The sequence below is a fragment of the Orbicella faveolata genome, unplaced genomic scaffold (assembly GCF_042242905.1).
Source record: "Orbicella faveolata isolate gen_17 unplaced genomic scaffold, um_ofav_v1 contig_35, whole genome shotgun sequence".
NCBI classification, from domain to species: Eukaryota; Metazoa; Cnidaria; class Anthozoa; order Scleractinia; family Merulinidae; genus Orbicella; species Orbicella faveolata.
Genome location: NW_028301564.1, coordinates 22,730,564 through 22,750,825, shown reverse-complemented (window position 1 = coordinate 22,750,825; position 20,262 = coordinate 22,730,564). Strand labels below are relative to the sequence as shown.

Sequence of the window (20,262 nt, the reverse complement as noted above, 5' to 3'; positions counted from 1 at the left end):
CCACTTTGCAGGAAACATTCCCGACCAATGGAGTCGCTTCGTTAAGTGCTTCACCGAATCGACCGAAGTTTGTGGTCACGTTTTTAGAACGACAAACGTTCATTTATCATTATTTCACGGGTATCGACTTCCGGTGGTGCGGATCGACTCCCAACCTCGTTCCCAGGGTCTCTCATCTTACCGCCCCCTGGAGCGAGCGAAGAGGGCGGTAAGATTAGAGACCCTGGGAACGAGGTTGATCGACTCCGTTCGAATCGAGTCGAATCGTTAAGTACCTCACACGAATCGACTCAAGTTTGTCGTCACGTTTCAAGAACGAGTAACGCTCATGTATCATTATTTCACGGGTCTTGACTTCCGCTGGTGCGGATCGACTCCGTGCGAATTGAGTCGAATCGTTAAGTACCTCACACGAATCGACTCAAGTTTGTCGTCACGTTTCAAGAACGAGTAACGCTCATGTATCATTATTTCACGGGTCTTGACTTCCGGTGATGCGGATCGACTCCGTGCGAATCGAGTCGAATCGTTAAGTACCTCACACGAATCGACTCAAGTTTGTCGTCACGTTTCAAGAACGAGTAACGCTCATGTATTATTATTTCACGGGTCTTGACTTCCGCTGGTGCGGATCGACTCCGTGCGAATCGAGTCGAATCGTTAAGTACCTCACACGAATCGACTCAAGTTTGTAGTCACGTTTTAAGAACGAGAAACGTTTATGTATCATTATTTCACGGGTCTTGACTTCCGGTGATGCGGATCGACTCCGTGCGAATCGAGTCGAATCGTCAAGTGCCTCAGACGAATCGACTCTAGTTGGGTGTATTGGACATGAATGACAGGAGCGTTAACGATAGAAAACGCGCACGTGCCGATCTCTGTGAGCGTTGGGGACACTCTCGAAAGAGAGCCAACCCACATCTGCGAAAGAAACCCCGCGAAGCTGGTCCGCAAGTTCATGAAAGAGCAGGAGAGACGCGAGAAAAACATCCAGGACCAGGTGCAAACGGAGTTTGTGCCAGAAGACATGCACCTGTTGCCAAAAGACCAGCAGCAAAAAATCAATGAATGGTGCAACCAGGTCCCTGTCGTCGGGTTCAACTCAGGCAGCTATGACCTGAATCTGATCAAAAACCACTTCGCCAGCACTCTTGCTGAAATATCAAAAAAGGTCAGAGTGGCGAAAAAGGGGAACAAAACCATGTTCTTGCTCACTTGGGGGGCCCGTTTCCTCGATATCATCAACTACCTTGGCCCGGGGACGAGCTACGGCAAATGGGTGAAAGCCTACGGTTGTGAGGCAGTGAAATCATGGTTCCCCTACGAATGGTTTGACACCCCCGAAAAGCTTGATTACCCCGGGCTCCCAAAATACGAGGACTGGTATGCGAAGCTAAAGGGCGAATACGTTCTCACGCGGGCTGAACAGGAGGGATGCCAGCGAGTGTTCAGAGAAAAGGGCATGCGCACCTTCGCAGACTGGCTGCGTTACTACAACAATCTCGATGTGGCGCCCAGCCTTGAGGCTCTGGAAAAGATGAGAAGCTTTTACACCGAAAAGGGAATCGACATTTTGAAAGACGCTGTGAGCATCCCAGGCGTGAGTTTGCACTACTTGCTCCGGGGAGCGGTTGAGCGGGGCGCAGATCTTTACAGCCCGGGCAAAGAAGAGTATGAGATGCTGAAAGAAGCTGTTGTTGGGGGCCCGAGCCTAGTTTTCGCAAGGTACCACGAAGCTGGTGTTACGAGGATGAGGTCTCATCGAATATCAGAACCGCGGCTTTGCAAAAAAATCGTCGGTTATGACGCCAATGCTCTCTATCTTTCGACCATGCTCAGAGAAATGCCTTGCGGGAAGGGGAGGGTCGTGCACTACGACGACGAGTTCCAAGCGGAGGCGGCTCCTGTACTAACGCACAGGCTCAGAGAAGGAAATTGGTTCGGATTTGCCGAAGTCGACATCGAGATTCCAGAGCGCTTGCGGCTAAAGTTTGAGGAGATGTGTCCTTTCTTTTATAACAAAAAGGTGCCTGCCGAAGCTGTGCCGAAACATATGGCCGATTACTTGGCAAGAACGGGCAGAAACCGCGGAGACGGAAAAAAACTTGTGGGAGCGCTGTCTGCAGAACGGATGTTGGTGTACGCCGCTCTGCTGTTGTGGTACGTGAACCACGGTGCGGTAATCACGAGGGTTAACAGAACAATCGACTACAAACCGGCCAAGATCTTTCCCTGGTTCGTGGAGCAGGTGACGGAGGCGCGCTGGACAGGAGACGCGGACAAAAGCAAGGCGCTGCTCGCTGAAGTGTTCAAACTGCTCGGAAACCGCGCTTACGGGAAACTGATCGAAGCGCTGGAGCGGCAAACGAACGTGATATACACGAAAGACGAGAAGGTTGTCGATAGAGTGCTGCGGAGCGCGTATTTCGAAGACCTCGACGAGATCGGGGAGGCCTACGAGCTGGAAAGCCGCAAGCCTAGGATTACAATCAGACGGCCTTTCCAGATAGGAATCGCTGTCTACCAGCTGGCGAATATGCGGATGTTGGAATTCTACTACGACTTTCTCGAAAAGTATGTCGACAGAAGAGATTTTGAGCTGATCCAGATGGACACGGACAGCAACTACATTGCAATCTCCGGCGAGCGGCTCGAAGACATTGTCCGGCCAGAGCTGAAGCAAGAATTCGAGGCGGAAAAAAATCAGTGGCTGGCTTGGGACAAGTGGAGCGGCCGCACCCCAGGCCTCTTCAAACTTGAGCTCGAGGGCAGCTGGATGATCGCGCTCTGCTCGAAGTGCTATTACGCCGACGAAGGAGAGAGCGAAAAAAAGAAGTTTAGCACGAAGGGGATGTCGAAGAAGCAGAACGAGATAACGTGGCAGCGTTTTAAGGAGGCGCTGGAAGGCAGCAAAGATATGGCAACCAACAGAGGTTTCAGGATGCCGGACGGGCAAATGGTCAATTACGAGCAGCAGAAGCTGGGGCTGAGCGCTTATTACGACAAGCGGTGGGTGCTGCCCGACGGGATACACACCGAACCGATCGAATTTCACATTTAGTTCACGTCAGCCGGAGGAAGAGTGGTGTTTTGAGGAACAACGAGTAGCTCTTCACGCACGAAGCCGCGCTTGGGGCCGTCGCGCAGATAGTAGAGAACGGGCTGATCCGGTTTTGTGAAAGATCTTTCAAAGCTGTAAACTTTCAAAGACCAGATTGGGTCTGTGGCCCTTTTCACGCCCCCTTCAAGCTCGCCGCACTGGTAGAGATAACGAACTTGGACAAGAGAGGGGAGCATTTTTTCGCTTTTTCCAACAGGCCTCGAGTAAGGTGTCGACGGCCTTGCATAAACAGATTTTTCTTTGATGGCAACGGCGGGTTTCTTGCCGATAAGGCTTGTGACCTCGTTGTTCAAAGCCGAAACAACTTCTGGAAGTCTTTTCGCCCAGGCAGTGGACCGCTGGCCCTCAGGGAGTCGCAATTCCACGGCGTACTGGTGCCCGAACAAGCGCTCAGCCAGGGTGCGGTTGAAACGTTCGACAATGGCTTGGTCGCGGTGAATGTCAACGCGCCCGCGCCGGATGAATGTTTTGTGCTTTTCCATTTCTTTTGTGACAGCGCCCATGAATTCGCGCCCGGGGTCAGCCTGCAGCATTTGAGGCCATTTCAGAGGCCCGCGCTTGTAAATCTTCTGAAAAGCCTGGGCGACCTCATCAGAATTTTTCGAAGTCAGGGGTTCGGCCTCTTTGTAGCGGCTGGCCACGTCGACAACGGTCAGCGCGTATTTGAAAACTTTGCGCCCACGGGGAAGTTTGTCGTGCGGCAGAAAAAGAAGGTCCGCCTGGTGGACCTTGTTGGGTGTGGGAACGTCGAATTTCGGCCGAGGAATTCGCTTCGGCACGGGGAGGAATATCTGCCAGAGCGCTTGCCTGATCAGCCACTTTTTTGCGGTTTATTCAGGTACCTTGGCGGCTTCGGCTAGTTTTTTTATCGCGGCAATACCTTTCCAATAGCCCCCGGGGCCGTAGTATATCTTTGCGAGTTTGGCGTCCATATAAGTAAGGCGTAAAAAAGTTTAAAGGAACCGGGAGGCTGCGTAGCCCAGAGCGAGCGCCCCGGCGCCCACGAACATGAGTTCACCCTTTTTCTGCTGCTCGCTTGGCTGATAGAAATCTGAGAACTTGGGCTCCTTGGGGTGTATCATTCGTTCGTCAGGATGCGCCTGGTTGTAGAGTTTGAAGGCATAGTCGGTGTTGGTGAAGTTCTGCTTGGCCTGCTCCTTTGCTTGCGCGTTGGTCGCAATCCAGTCGAGAAGTTGTGTTCGGTCTCGCGTGTATTTGGCGTAAGCCGCTTGACAATCTTCGAGAGCTTTGTCGTGGCGCTTTTTTTCTTCAAGCGCAGCTTTGTCGCCCCCACCAAACGCCGTCGCCAGATAATTGCCACCGATAAAAGCTGTGGCGTTCAACACAGCCCCACCAACCATAATCGCGGTGCTCGCCATGGTGCTATATTGCAGAGTCTTTTTTTCGAATCATTAATTTCAGACGCTGGTGGGAATGATTTTTTGGTCCTCGAGGTACTTTTTGAGCGCAATGCTGTCCGCCATGACGGCTGTGAACTTCACGTAATTCATCGGGCTGCTGCTGGGATCAGAAGTGAAATTCTCTTTCACAACCTTTTTTGCGGCCCAGCCGATACCCGCGGCTAATCCCGTGAGAGTTGCGGCGTCAATGACGGTCTTGACAAGCTTGTTGTCGGACATGGTGCGTTTGATATAAGTAAATAACAAAAGTTTAAAACAAATTAATCTGCCTTTTTTTCCGCTAACTCTTCTTCTTCTTCTTCTTCTTCTTTTGCTGCTTCTTCTCTTCTTCTCAGTATTTCTCCTATTCTTCTTCTTACTTCTTTTTCTATTTTTCTTTGTCTTATTTCTTCTCCGTCCTTATTGTCAAAAGCTGCATTCAAAAATTTGAATGTTGCGCGAAGAACCTTTCTGTTTAAGTCGAGCAACACGTACGTGACACCAAAAGTGGTGGCGAAAGTGATAATCTTCTGTTCAACGTTAAGTCCTGGCATCGTGATATACATTACACTCAAAAGTTTAAATCATTTTTTAAAATCCTTTTGGCTGTGTCGCGCGAGCAGGTTCTGTATCAACACGCGCGGGCTCAGGTGCGGGCTCAGGCGTTTTTTTGCCGACCGCGGTCTTGGCCATAGCCTTGAGCTCTTCACGTTTGTAATAAATCCCGACCAGTGAAACGACTATGCTGCCAACAGCAATCCATTGGGTGGTGCTGAAGCCGCTATTTTTTTCTCCGCTGCTCTTTGGGCTTTCGCCTTCTGTAGTCGGGGCTGGCTCATGGGGCTCTGGGGCGGCTTTCGCGTTATTTTCCGCGTGATAAGCCTCGGCCGCTTTCTTCTGTTCCTCTCGGGCCAGCCGCGTTCTTTCGGCAACCATTTTTCCAGCGGCCACACGCTTGGGGTTTTTTACGCGCTGCGTTGTCGTTTTTGCAGGCGTAGTTGTCGCTTGCTGTGTGATATCGGCGACAGGGGCTGCCTGGGTCTCGCCCTGCGCCGTGACGGCAGGTGCGCTCTCGGCTTGTTCGGTTGACATTCTGAAGCAAACTGTATTCTAAGCAGATGAAAAAAGTTCAATTAATTGCATTTTTTTTGTCAGCACTCCCTCAGCAGTTGTTGATGAGTGCTGACTGGTTATTCTGCAGTTGCTGAGCCGGGTGCTTCATCAACACCCTCAAGCGGATAGCCGTGTTCATCACGAGAAGGGTGGCTCTGCTCCGACAACTGTGGACTAAAATCAATATGTTTCGTGGTGATGAACACCGCGTTGGCCGCAGCAAGAAACCGGCCGCACTTCAAAGCGAGGTTGCCGGCCAGATTGGAGAGCTCTTTGTTCAAGATGTAGTCATTTCTGAGTTCTTTTTGGTAAGCGTCGATGTCTTTGATGTTAACTGCCATTCCGACCGCTTTGCTTACAAGAAAAATTAAGCTGTCGATCAAACTTTCTGTTGTATTCGAGCCCACGTACGTCTCGTAGCGTTTGGTGAATTTCTCGACCTCTTTGTCGCTCAGGCGCTTCACCTGCTCGTGGGTTAACTGCACTCCGATGGCCTCTTTGGCTTTGCCTGTGGACACCAGCACGGCCAGCTGCTCACGAAGAGCGGGAATGTCAGGTCCGGGGGCGGTTGGAACTAGGCCACCTGCTGGACCACTCGACGGCTCGGGCTCGGTTTGAAGAAGGTTTATAACTTCTGCTAATGCGACCTCTTCTCCAGCCATTGTGCAAGGCTATATACAGCTTTCAAATTTTTTTATTCAAAACAACTTTACCCCGTACGGGTGGCGAAGCGAGAAAACAAGATAAGAGAACTTTCGCTCTTTCAACTTTGAAACCAGACCTTTGTACTCATCCAGGGAGAGTTCGCCGGCGTAATCATCGAAGATGGCTTTCGTTGTCCTGGCTGAGGGGTGTAAAAGAGGACGATCGCCGCCACGCTCACCCGGAAGGAAGCTGTTATGCTGGTCATCTTCTGGGTCAGCGCCCAAACGCTGATGCCCATATGTCGGGCAGAAAAGGCGAGATTCACCAGCTCGCCTGTACGCCCTTTCACATCTTTGGAGGCCGCGCAGTCGTCGAGTATTATGAGCGTGTTGGTGCCCTCGAAAAGCCATCTCACGAGCTTCAACCACTTTTCAACGTCGTGCTGATCGCAGACTATCACATCCATTCTTGGATCGTTTTCGCCAAGCCGGTGGTAGGTCTTGTTGTGCGTGAACGTCGGGCAGATGAGCACGATGTAGTCGAACTTGAAGCGGAAAGGGCGGTAGATCTGGTCCACCACGGACCTCGATTTGCCAGAATTAATCGGCCCCACGATGAGAGCGTTGAAGGGTATCTTGCTTGGGTCCATGTTCATATTCAATTCTGTACAGATTCTAGCTGTCTGTCCATAATGTTGAACTGGGAGTCGGCGATGACGAATACGTGGCAGTTCACGTTGCCTGAGCCTTCAGCTTTCCTCTCGATTTCCAGCTGGACACCGTCTGTACTGTTCACAAGGCGCTTGCCACTTCCGTGCATTTCTTGGTCCGCCATTGAGCGCATATCAATCAGAAGCCCGAAATTATCTCCGGTGTAAAACTTTGTCGCATCCATGTGCTCGGTTTTATTTTTTTCCTTCACAAAGAAGCGTTGGGCCTCTTCCCATATGTCCTTTCCTTCGACGCCGCTGTTGTAAATCATGTTGGGCGAGGCGTTGATCGTGACGTTGACTTTCGCCAGATCCGGGAAGACGTATTTTTCTGAATCTCTGGCGTCATCAGCATACGGCTCTATGAACAGTAGCAGGATGGCTTTTAGTGACCTCTTTTGGGCGTCGACTTTGATGTTCTTCCTCGTGTCGGTGTCTTTTTTGAAGATCACCACTTGGGAACGCATCACGTGGTCATAGGCGAACTCTTTTCTGCTGGAGTAAACGCTGTACGCCTCGTCTGCCAGAGTCTTGCTGCGGATCATTTCGTACTCGAGCTGGATTTTGGTCAGCTTGTATTTCAGCTGGGTTGTATCTGAGCCATTGACCACACGTTCAGCTTCTGCAAGGGTTATTTCGAATACGAGGTCGTTGTAAAGGGCCTGGGGGTAGAAAACGCCGTGATCAGTTAGGATCTGATGGTCTAGCCTGATCCGGTACTTGCTTCCGTACACCTCATTCAGCTTGTTTTCAGCGGCGACGCCCGAGGTTTTCTTGTTTCCCGCGCCTGAGCGGATCTTGCATAGATCATCGCTCTGAATCCCTTCGAGGATCATTTTGTCTCGCTTTTCCTGTGAAAGGAAAAGGTCATCAAAGATTTTGTAGATGCCATAGCCAACCGTGTCTTGCAGGGTAGTGCCTCCAAACTTCACGTGCATCCTGTCAACGAGCGCTCGCGTGACGTTCTGGATATGGAAGTTGTTGGCGTGCCCTCCAGAAAGGTCGATGTTAAAGACAAGCGCTAGCGAGCCCGGCACCAGAACCTCGTTCACGTTTAGCTTGGGCACTGGAACATACAGCGCATCGCCGGAGTTGGCTGCAGTGCGGTAAAAGGTGATTCGCTTGACAGCGCGCTCGGCCTGCATGGCGCGTAATGTTTTTTTGTTGTACGTTGCGCGAAGGTTCTCTGGAACTGACATTGTATAATACGCCGGCGATAATTTTCTAATTTAAAAAATAACAGGCTTGAAATATATCGCTATGTCCGAAGACCGCGGCGAATTTGGTTACAAAGACCCGGACCTTGACAATCGGGTTGACCACGATGATGAAGAACAAGAGGTTGAGAGAACCCAACCTTTTCAGCCAGGCGCGGCATCCACTCCCTACCAACCTGGCGACCCCTACCACGTGGGTGAACAAACGGAAATGTGTACTATACATCACGAGCAGTCCGGCCTGCCTGACACTTCTTATGCCGAGACATTTTTGGAGAAGATATCCCTTTGCCTGAACCAGATTCGGAACGGAAAAGTGTTTTAGACCGGTTAAAAGCAGTATTCCCCAAATTTTCCTCTGAAAAATTTGCAGCTATGAAAGGCACCACCGGAAAAAAGAAAGGTAAAATTGTTGCAATAGGTAAGAAAGGCGGTGAGTACAAGATTATGAAAGATGACTGGACAGGCTTCACGAAAAAATTTTTAGATTCATTTAAAGATGAACTTGGGCCAAGCGCTGCAGATATCATAGCTGAAGACCGCGACACCCTCAGAGAACAACGCCAAAGACTGATAGAAGCTGAAAACCAACTACAACAGGCGGAAACACTCTCTTCGCAAAGAGAAGAAGAAAAGAAAGAAGTGGAAGTTCTGAGACGTAAAATCGAGTAAAAGGATGCTCAGATTGAGGCCATTCAGGATGAACAAGGTTCGAATCTTGAAAGTGAAGAAGAGCTTAGAAGGCTGAAACAACTGAAAAAGAACTATCAAACCGATCTTGAAAACAAGAAAAAAGAATTGGATTCGCTTACAAAACAAGCAAAAAACAGAGAAAAGGAACAAGCCAAGGTTGACAGATTAAGGGCCAACCTCGCAGCAAAAGAAAGCGACACAAACGCCATGGAAAAAAGGCTAAACCAAACAAAACCGCTGGACGACCTGAAAGAGCAGGAAAGCGAGCTGCAGCACCAAAACAAGGAAGATCAGGCAATCATCCAAGATGAGAACGCCTCGCCCTCCGACAAAGAAGCTGCAGAAGGCAGAGTGGCAGAAAGAAACGAGGAGATCGCGCGTTTGCAAACTCAGATTGCGGAAAGGGAAAGGGGGCGGCCTCTCTTGGAAAGGGTCAAAGAGATCTTCAAAAAATATGGCGTGACCTTGACCGCTATTCTTATCGCCGCCGGGACCAGAATCGGAGCTGTCATCGGGGCCATCACCAGAGGTTTGAAAGCCACCGGCAAAGCTTTGGGAAATGGCCTCAAAGATATTGCCGCGAAACTTGGTTCTCTGCTGCCCGGGCTGATTGGCTCGATTGTGAGCTTTCTTTTCAAAGCCGCCGGCCAAGTCGTCGGATTTCTGGCCGAGCATACCTGGCTGCTTATTCTTGCCACGGTGGCCTTTTTGTTCGAAAAATATTTTAAGAAGCAGCGTTAACTTACCGCCAAGCCATGAACAGCAAAGCCGATAATCCAACTACACCTACAATTACCGCTGTTTTGTTTATTTGGTGTTGCGATGTTTTATCCGGAGCCTTGGGCTCTATTTTTTGAGCCGTTGGCTGTGCTTGCTTAGTTTCGGTTGAAGCTGGTTCTTTCGATTCGGCTGTTGCGGCTTTGTGTATCGGGTTGGAAGGATGGCTGTTGGGGGGGTTAATTTTTGACGGGCCGCCTGCCATTAGTTTGAGCGCAGCTTTTTTTGTGTCCGGGTTTACCTCGTTGTTCACTCCCAGTTTCATCCCAGAGACAGCCTGTTTCAGCTTGTTGTTGTAACCTATCGTGCTTGCGGTGTTGATTATCATTTGCGCGGGCATGAGCCAGGCCATGGGGGCTACAGCGAGATTGAGCCTGACCTTCGCTTGATCCACCGCGAGCTGGTACCTTTGCACGCTCGCGGCCAAGTCGGGCTGTCTGATCGCGTCTTCTATCAGCACCGGGAACTCGCTTTGGGCTTCTTTCGCCCTGCCACCAGAACCGAGAATGCTGCTGCGGACGTTGTCTTGTGCACCCAGAACGCAGTAAACGAAAGCCTCAATTGACTGGTTGATTCTTGCCAGGCCTGCCTGGGTCAAGCCATTCGCGGTGTTGGGTGCAAACCAGTCGAACTGCCGATCTCCAAAAAGATCAGACTGTATAAACTCAATAAGGTTCCCCTTAATCAGTTTTCCACCATCGTCGCTAAACTTGTTCCACCCAGGATACTTATAATCTGTTTTTGTTGGCGATTCCCCCAAAGGCTTAATATACAACACCCCCAAACCACTATTTGCACCCGAAGTAAACCTAAAGTCGCTTGAGAGGTCTATGCCGAACTCGCCGCATATCCTTTTGTACGAAGCAACGTCATGATGATTATTCATTTGGTTGAAAGTCGGCTCTTCGGGCAAAGCGCTTATGCTCTGAATTCCTCCTAGCTGGTACAAAATGCGCCTGACCGTGAAATACACGTGGAAGATATAAAAAGCTCTTATCTGCGGGGGGAGATTCATCCCGCTGTCAAAGATTTCGCGAGAAACTCCGCACCCCTGTGTCGCGCAGAAAACCGCGAAGTTGAGCTGTTGCGGCCAACATTTCATGTCAGGCCCTCCTAACCAGTGTTTTGATTCGGTTCCAGAAGTGTGCCTGAGTTTGGTTTTTTGGAATATTTCTCGGAATTTTGTCGTGAAATATTGGTCAGGCGTGACGTAGATTTGGATTGCGTCGTTGAATATATAGATTTAGGCCAGCCTAAAAGCGGAGCTCCTCAGTTATTTTTCGGAATGTTGTTACTAATGAAAATAATCCAACATGTATGAGGTAAATTGCGAATGATTTAATAGTTTCAGCCGGAACTAGTATTACATCAGCAGATCGAGGTGTAAGATGGTGTGATTATGAAATATAGAGCCATGATTTCAAGGATTTCTGGGAAGCCACCAAAAATCTTGATCACATAACAGAACTGTCTTCTGTGCTTTTGTGGCATTGCCTTATTCAGAAAGACAAGGCATTGTTGTTAATCATTATATTCTTCATTAGTTAACATGGGGACTCCCACACAAAAGAAGTTTACACATTTTTTTGTTGTGGGGACTGATTGAAATGCAGTTAGCCTGCAGTGCAGGCGTCTTATTGGCGCGAGTTAGCGTTACAACCTTGCGACCGACTTTTTAGACCGCCATGTTAGACGGTGGAGGATGAGGGAGGGGAAAAATGAGAAGACTTTCTTCGCTCCACCCCTTCCCTATCCTTCCTCTTGCCTATCATTCACCCCCTTGGTAAAACTTTCTTTCTCTCCCCAGTCTTCCACTGCATGAAAAATTCAAGATGGCGGCTAAACTTTTTACGATGTGAGCGCTCCCTCGAAAAAATTTCGCCTGCTCTGCAGGCTAAAATGCAGTGGTTACAATATACTCAGTCCCTGAATCTCTACCAAATGTAATCTCACAAAAATACCAAAACAGTATACATATGTTAAAAGTTGGAAAGTTTTGTTTTCTAACTTGTCCCCAAAGATACATTTAGCCATCTTCACTATTGTATGGAGTCTCCTCCTGCTGGAAGGGTTTGCAATAAGCAAAATCACCCTCGCATGAATGGTAATTACGATATTTTTTTTGGCTGATCATGAATACTTGCATAGGCTTCTAATAATAATTTTATTATTCAATTTCAATGTGATTTGTTCTTTTTCTCGACTGGCATTGTGGACTGCAAGAGCTGTTATTGGGTTCCATTAATTAATTTTGCTATGATTAAATTATACCAAGAATTATCAGTAAGCTAAAAGGAAGTTATATTATGTACATGTATTTTGTCTGCACTACACAACCAAATGCACTCCAAGGTTATCAGGCATAAGTACATTTGTCAGAAGAGCCCAGCATATCCAAGATATGTTTTGATTGACACATCACTTAAGATAATTTACAGCAAAATGGATAAAAAATACATCAATATCCTACATGCACCAAAGCCAGACATAGGGTTACATGGCAATCATTTAAACAACAGATTGAAATAATTTATAAATTAGAGAACACTTTCTACAAAAGAATGGAACAAATTAACCTTATCGGACATTGCGAATGGCAAGGCTGTCTGTAGAATGTCACAAATTTCTCAACCCTTTCTTTCTACAAAAATGCTAATCCTGCAACTTTGCTTAAGACCCAGTTCTCCATTTCGTGTTAGCAAAATATCAATTTATGCCATGTCCAATGCAGATTATCACAAAATTGATTTAAAAGCTTAATAAATATCATTTTAAGGCCAAAAAGCCAATTATTTAAATAAACCACGAGTAAATTATCTCTACGAAAAAATGATTAATTTAACAGGCACTTAAAAATAATTAGTTAATATGTGTTTCTTAATAATGTAATGCATTTATCTGTCACAATGTTGCAGCTATGATATTACTACAAACAGGATGGGTTGCAGAACTGAACCTCCAAGTCAGTTTATTCAATGAACTTGGTGCAGAATTGATAATCCCATGAAGTTGTCTGTAATTACAGAGAAACCAAACAAAGCATTACAATCATAAGTAATGAATAACTGAACTCTTTTACATGCATGAACAGTGTATGTTCCATTAATATTGGGGACCTCTCAGAAGCTGCATCCATGATAAATTAATATGTTCCCAGATGCCTTTGTTTATAGAACTTTTCACAAATTAATATATCTGTCATAACAGTGATCTCTGTGTTCTACAACAATTAGTACACAAGAAAAATACACTCAGTAAGATATTGTTTACAATAAAAATCAATGTCTATGAGCAATCATAAGGACCTTAAATTTATAGTTCCTCAGAAATATCGCACCAGGCCATGGTTGCTTTGAAAATCTTTCATGTTTTAATACAGGCTGCCCATCTGTAAACTGTTCATATATTGACTGACAGGAACAGGCATGTAATTCCTTTCTTTGATATACAGTGTACTTCATTGTTAGTTGTTTACTGAGTGTTAGTGGTGAATCAAATGCTAGGGGTTGGTACTCCAACTTTCACAGTGGCAGGCTCTGCCCTGAGATACAAAGCAAACTTACATAACTGTTATGAACTTCGCAACTTGCTTTCAAGAGCAAATGCAATTTGCTTCAAACAAGAAACTGGAACATTGCAAGTTACAACAATGTGCACAGTCCCAATCACAGGGTCATCCAGGCTGTTTGGTTGTACATATAACTGTACAACTGTATATGAGTTGAGCTTCCAGAAGAAAATCAGAGTTTGTCAGGATAAATACTGATGTTCTTGCTTACTCAATGAATGAATGTGCAGTTCCAGAAGATATTCACACCCAACACCCATTCATGGTCAGTCTTTAGAAATTCCAAATTAAAGTATCAGGAATCAAGAGCTCTAATAGAGAAAAACCCCCATGTGGGGTATGAATCTTTTCTTGAAGAAAACAATGTTTGAGAAATCATTAATTACAAAATAATGTTTAAAAAACATCTTACCTTTCAGAGAATTTTGTAATCTGCACTGTCTGGCCAGTTCATATATTTGACAAGTTGACACTGGGTATGTTTGTAAATTTGTGCACTTCAACATCACATTACTATGTAGTAGCACTGGTCAACTAAAAACAGCATAATTTGGTTAATTTATATACACTGTACATTATTAGGTTGAAATATTGGTGTAGGTTGTTGCACATCAACAGATACAGAAACTATTTGCACCTGAATCATAACAAGTGAAAAAGGGTGCATGAGACATTTACATGTACATGTAACAGCCCTCCACCTCAGAACCATCACAGATATGATATGATATTTTTAAACTCTCTGAAATTTCAGATTATTCAAGATTAACATATGCACATACATCATCTGGGGCAACCCTAAAACACTGAATTTGGAAAACGAAATCCGGAATCCAGAATCTGGAATCCGGAACCGAAAACCAGAATCTGGAATCCAGATTTTATGACTGATGATAGAAATAATTCACTTCAGCAATGTCTAATAAATAAATATGAGCAAAAATTATTTTGTTATTTATTTTCTTGGCTTTACTTCAGCCACAGACTGTAATTGCTAAAAAATTATTGACTAGTTCTGAACAAACCCTTAGCTATATATCTGGCCCGGTTGTTCAAAAGCTGCGTAAAGCTATCCATCGGGTACATCACTATCCAGTCAGGGTTACTGATTTTTTGGGTGGATAGAGTTACTCATAGCCTGCAAGCAGGCTCTAGTATTTTTCTGCATTGGCATGTCACCAAGAGCCTTCATGTGGCTTTACCACTCATGCCCCCAGCCCAAACACGAGAGCCTGCTCATAGGCTAAGTTACCAATCTTTTGTTCAAGCTGGCCCTGGTGAGAGCCCGGTTCTTGTCTAGATCAAATTGCTCTGAGAAGACTGGTGAGCAGCACATTAACAAGCTATTATAGGCTATTGCAGTGAGTTTCTGGCAGTCTTTTAGCATCTTTTAACAACATGTGGTCTGATCTGTTAGCAAGTGAGAAGCAGACGGAAGTAAGTGTGCAACATTTCTACAAATTGTTTTAATATGATGGCCGCCAAGAATATGAAATGCTGATTTGTCACAGTATCAGTGTGGAAATTGTGTTAATCTGGAATTGGTCTCGTATCTATTGGAAAAATCAAATTTCATATTTAGACCAGACGGGTTAGCCTTTGGACTTTGAAAGTGAGGGGCGTGACCGTCAATGTACAGGGGGCTGCCACTGACAGATATCCTGTTCTCTATGACATTTTCTATCTTGTTCAGTATCTACTAGACATATAAAAGGATAAATTTATACTTCTGGTAAATTGAAGATCACTTATTAAACAAAATGGCAATTACCAGCAAGCTTATTTTAGACGCTCTCGAGGTGCTTGGAATAAAATTAAGACGCACTTTACTGAGATTCTCATAATCATAGCCCTCACTACAAATAACGGTCGCACGATTTCAACAGACGGAGAATTTTTGTTTCAAAAAAGGTTAAGTTTGAGGTCCTTTTTACTTGGCAGCTTACTTTTTACAGTCGAAAAGCTAAGCAAAACAATTTTCGCGTATTTGAAGAACTTATTTTCTTTGATTTGCGGATTCCGGTTTCCGGTTTCTGGATTCCGGTTTTTGGTTCCAGATTCCGGATTCCAGTTTTTGGGTTTTAGGGTTGCCCCATCTTTAACAGAGTGTTTGCTTCACATTCAGTTTACACATGGCTGTTATCCAGCATAGGCAGACTTATAAGTTTTCCTTCAAAAATATATTCCAACAACTATTGCATCTTTCATTACCTATTCTTGTGATGAAATGACACAAAATCCAAGAACAAGAAGTCATAAGCATAAAACTGACTTATGTGGTGCTTACAGTTCCTCTTACTGTCTGCATATGCCGTCCCTAAACTGGTGATGCCTGGACAATGTACTCATTATTTTTGTGATCACACCTTTTAAAACGTCACTGTTATATAATTTGTCCTGAAAAAGCAATACATGAAATGTTATGCCTTTGGCACTCACCAAATACCTTTACATGATGTATAATGTACACCATATCAACATTCACAATTCTTTTTACTTTCATTGTAACTCTTTTGTGTCATTTTCCCTCACTTGAAGACAGGACTTCCACATTAGGTGATAATTTGCCTCTGGAATCTCTACGAATTCACAGGGAGTGATAACAATTAAATCGTGACTAATTTTAGCAAAGGAGTCGTTCAAATGTCAGATTTTAATGCTAAGTTTATACAGTAACTTTACATTACTCTTCGTATATATAACCTCTCAATTATTGCACCTATAGACAGAAGGTGTGCTGGGGGAAGAAATGTTCTAACCTTTCTGAACTTTTCCCCCTGTAATAGGATGACTATTATGAATTACAGTTTGTAACCAACACCAACATCAGGTTATGTATACACATGTATATTTTGTTGTCATCTGTAATCATAAAAAAAAAAAAAAATTAAAATCCTCCATAAAGTTCATACTCAATAACACCGCTATATGTAGCGCTGTTACTGCTGCCCTTAAGACACTTTGAACACAAAGGAACAGTAATTATGCATCTTAATCGACATTAGTTGGGTTAAAAAAAAAAATGAGGTCTTCTGCACTATCAGTGCACCAACCCTTGTGAGAAAACTTTAAGAATTCCTAGGAATTCCTAGGAATCTAAGGTGTGAATTTTTACGGTAATTCGGACTCGTAATTCCTAGGAATCCTAGGAATTCCAAGTTTACATAGGGCTGACTTGGAATTCCTTGGAATTCCTTGGAATTCCTAGGAATTCCAACTGAAATATACTCACCTTGAAAATTCCTTAAAGTTCCCAAAAATTCCTAGGAATTTCTGAGAATAACTTGGAATTTGTAGGATTTTTTGAGAATTGGTTGGAATTTTTTGGAAAATCTGAGAAAAACTGGGAATTTTGTATTATTTGTAGGCCAGACAAAGTTTTGATGATTAATGCCCAGCATTAAAATAACAAATAAAGTCACTGATATCACATCAAAGAGGTTTTAAATTAATGGTTTATTACATTGGCTTTCATGAATTTAAACATAAGAATAATTATCCTGTTTCTTTTTCATTACATCAAGAATCAAAAGTAAAACTGAAAACAGATGTGAAGGTCACACTTTTACATGTTTGATAAAAAGAGAAATTTTTCAGATAATTTACTTACTTCTTTGGTTTACAGTCCAACAATTTTCCATGCACAAGATTTTAGCTTAAATTATTGTTATTATGTGGAACAAATCTGGATTTTCATGATTGTAAGGAATCAATGATAAGAACAAAACTGAAACATTCCTTAAAATTTAAAGAGGCTGAGTTGGGCAAACTTAGCTGCTGTTCAGTTATTTCTGTTGATTCTGCAGCTTCTTTTGTTGCCCTCTAATTAGGGTGTCAACAGCTAGCCTCTTCATCCTCATCTTTGTTGTATGACACCTAAAACAAAATTTAAAAAATTCATTACATTGTGATATATACGAGGTACTGTAAGACTGAGTTCCAAATATTTATGTGCTCACAATTCAATACATGCAGCTAATTAAGACCTGACTGTAAGCTGGTTGAAATGTTAAAAGAGAAGACTTGATAATTGTGAAGGTGCTTGTATACTATTGATAAATATGTTACATAAATCTTGAGCTTACAGTAGATTAAATCAAGGTTTTCCTTCTTCTATAAGTGTATCAACAACTCTCGAATTGGAGGATATATATGACGGTTTTAATAGCCACATTTAGACATTAGAAATATTAAAAGACACTTAAATCATTAAAGGAACATTTAAATAATAGAGTACACACAAAAGAATATACGGATGGACAAAAATTGAAGATCAACGCGGATTGCCATAGAGTCTGGCTGAAACACACAGGAGACATATCAAACTCATGCACACTGTGGCTGCCTCGTTGGAGTTTTTGTCAAGAACTTTGACTGGGATCAGAGAGAACTGCTATATTTGTTTCGTTTGAACAAGTGTGGCGAGAGAAACGACTTGTTATTCGCAAATCAAATTGTTTAGGCACGCACTCTGGGCAACGGTAACCTAAATTGTTTCAAATTTGCTTTAGCCAGAATTCGTTTCATGCCATGACTGAGTGACCCACTCGTGTATGATTCGTGATGATAAAGTTCATTCAAAAGCTTTTGTCTCAATACAAGAATTTACGTGGTATAATATAAGGTTACTTGAATTCGATTACTCACCAAATATTTTTGTGCCCTTTGAATTTTTCCCCGTTGAAACATCCACAGTAAGACTTTCTTTTAGCTCCAAATCTTCGCCAAGAATAACTTGTTTCTCGTTAATGACACTCACGCTGTTTTCTTCTGGTCACAGGACCGCAGCAAAAACCATTTTGATATAATTTTGGAAGTGAAATCTACTAAAACGCACGAGCGATCAACCATTAACGCTGAATTCAAAGATGGGCGCCAAAAGAGAATGAATAACGCGATCTTTGTCACGTTCAGTCACGAGGACAGTCACATGAAAATTCGCGTGCTGTGATTGGTTCAGTTGATCGGTTGAGGAGAGAATGGAAACTGGAGAAGAAGGAGAGAGAGAGACTGGCATCGAGGTTGCCGGACCAGTCGCTTTCGATGGCAAGTTTGTTTCCCTTTCCACGCTGTTTTGGTGGTCTTTTTAAAGATGGGTCTTGCTTCAAAAGGAAAAAACTACACAAACTTTTTACGAAGAAATCAAGGAGGAAAATGGAACGTACTTTAACTGGTTGATCTGTTCCCGACGGTTGTCAAGATAACAAAGGATCGTGAGGCACTTAAATCAAGTTCACTGCAAAGGTAAGCAATCCAATTTTATGGGGATTTTCTGTTATGATAAGCTATAATTGTAAATAAATCAAACGAAGCAATGCATTGTGTGCTCTTTAAAAACCCCAAAAGCCGAAATTCACCTAAAAGGTTTCAAATCGACCTGAGGAACCGAGATAAATTCTGCGAAATAAGCTTAAGCTTGTTGTATTAGTCCACCAAATCTATTTTGAGAGCCCACGTGTTTCAACACCCAGTCAGCACAATGCAGCAAGTATAAATTTGCAATGCTTGTCATTTTTGCCTTTGAATTATTTATAAGGATTAACATGGTATGAGATCTATAGTCTTTTCAATACATCAAGATGTAGGTTTTTTTATTTGCATTGTCATTTATTTTTGTCAGTTATTTATTTGTTTCCCATTGACTCATAATCTTTTTGATTCTTTTGATTTTGTTGTGTCATGAATTAAAGTGACAGCGAGGACAAGGAAATACAAGAAACATATTGATGATCCCACTATACCCATACCAAAATCTACAAGATTCGACCACATAAATCACTTATAGCAGTCTTCACAGGCCAGTTGACGTCATCTCCCTCTCTTGCATCCCTTTTTCCTGGAGATCATTTCCAGCACCATGAACAGAACACCTCAGAGTTTTCGGCTCACCTGAGTGAGATGGCTGTTGGCAAAAATGTTGTGGATGACTTTCATGGATTATGGAGTGAACCTTTATGCAAGAATTGAAGCTTCACAGAAGCATTTGAGGAAATTGAGTTGCCTATACCTGAAAAGACTTCAGAAATACCAATTGATGTAATACACACAACAACTCTGATTAGTCTACAGACAGTGATTCAGATAATGATGTTGAAGTTTCAGTTCTGACTCCTCTGAAGAAATTGAGAAGTCTGACACTGATGGCCATTCACTGGACTCCCCTGGTGAAAGTGAAACTAATGGTTCCCAAGAAAAAAACATTGTCTGCCAAAGAATATGCCTGTATGGCTATTCTGGCCTTAATTTCAAGACATTGTATGACAATGAGAGGCTGCTAGAGATATCCTTGTTTTAATGAAACTACCAGTAATTTGTCCAGAGAATGTCACAGTACAGTTTTGTACAGCAAGCGTGTGGAAACTGTGAGCTTTTCATTTATGACATCTGTGAGAGATGTCTTCCTCTTTTTCCTAAAGTCATAAAGGATCAAGTCAAAAATTGTTCAACAGTGGGCTGTGATGGGTATGTGTGCGAATCTACAATTATATTAAATATATACATGCATATATATACTTTTGGTTTTATTGAAATTGTAAATAATATATATTCATTTATGCTGACAAAATTTTTTGATTAATCTATTTATCAAATCTAAGAGCATCCATTTTTCTATCAGTTAAACTCTGGGTGTTTGATTTAAGGGTCCATACGGGGATATATACACTAACAAATCATGTTGGATCTAAAAAGCAAAGTTATCAGTGCTATAGTTTTATGTTGAATTGTCAGACTTAAACTGGAATTAATGTACATTTGTTTGGAAATAATTATCTTGGAGCTTGACAACAATAAAAAGGTATGGAACTCCAGAGAAATGATCGTGTTGATTTTTTACTAATTTACAGAAACTGATTCATGCACTGAGTTCATCTTTAATTTTGACATTTTGGGAAATTTGTAGAAATTTCCAACAATATTTCATGTGTTTTAGCTATTCCCAAAAATTCCTAGATATTCCAAACACATTTTTTAAAACAGTCTGGGAAATAATAGGAGTTCCTAGGAATTCCCAATAA

At 43.6% G+C, this 20,262-nt stretch overlaps 3 protein-coding genes, 2 long non-coding RNA genes and 1 pseudogene across 7 annotated transcripts; 2 read left to right on the top strand and 4 right to left on the bottom strand.

The window, feature by feature from the left end:
• Positions 1–5,714: 5,714 nt before the first annotated feature.
• Positions 5,715–6,299, bottom strand: LOC149103920 (uncharacterized). The gene has a single exon (XM_089274213.1). It carries the CDS (start codon positions 6,297–6,299, stop codon positions 5,715–5,717), a length of 585 nt encoding a protein of 194 aa, XP_089130339.1.
• Positions 6,300–6,895: 596 nt separating this feature from the next.
• On the bottom strand, positions 6,896–8,226 carry LOC149103919 (uncharacterized). Its single transcript, XM_089272443.1, has one exon. It carries the CDS (start codon positions 8,188–8,190, stop codon positions 6,940–6,942), a length of 1,251 nt encoding a protein of 416 aa, XP_089128569.1. The 5' UTR covers positions 8,191–8,226; the 3' UTR covers positions 6,896–6,939.
• Positions 8,226–9,676, top strand: LOC149103918 (uncharacterized; annotated as a pseudogene).
• On the bottom strand, positions 9,639–10,912 carry LOC149103917 (uncharacterized; the record flags this gene model as incomplete). Its single annotated transcript, XM_089274212.1, has 1 exon — positions 9,639–10,912. A coding segment is annotated over one exon (1,269 nt), but the record flags the coding sequence as incomplete, so codon positions are not given.
• A 741-nt stretch (positions 10,913–11,653) lies between these two features.
• Positions 11,654–18,237, bottom strand: LOC149103916 (uncharacterized). Of its 3 annotated transcripts, XR_016201736.1 has the most exons (5): positions 17,894–18,237; positions 16,006–17,122; positions 15,534–15,643; positions 13,659–13,780; positions 13,114–13,219 (listed from the first exon to the last, which is right to left on the bottom strand). It is a non-coding gene; the product is annotated as an uncharacterized LOC149103916 (long non-coding RNA). The 3 variants fall into 3 exon arrangements; XR_016201735.1 differs by lacking the exon at positions 13,114–13,219 and adding an exon at positions 11,654–12,691 and having other exon boundaries at positions 15,534–17,122; XR_016201734.1 differs by having other exon boundaries at positions 15,534–17,122.
• Positions 18,238–20,061, top strand: LOC149103915 (uncharacterized). Its single transcript, XR_016201737.1, has 2 exons — positions 18,238–18,490; positions 18,937–20,061. It is a non-coding gene; the product is annotated as an uncharacterized LOC149103915 (long non-coding RNA).
• The last annotated feature ends 201 nt before the right edge of the window (positions 20,062–20,262 follow it).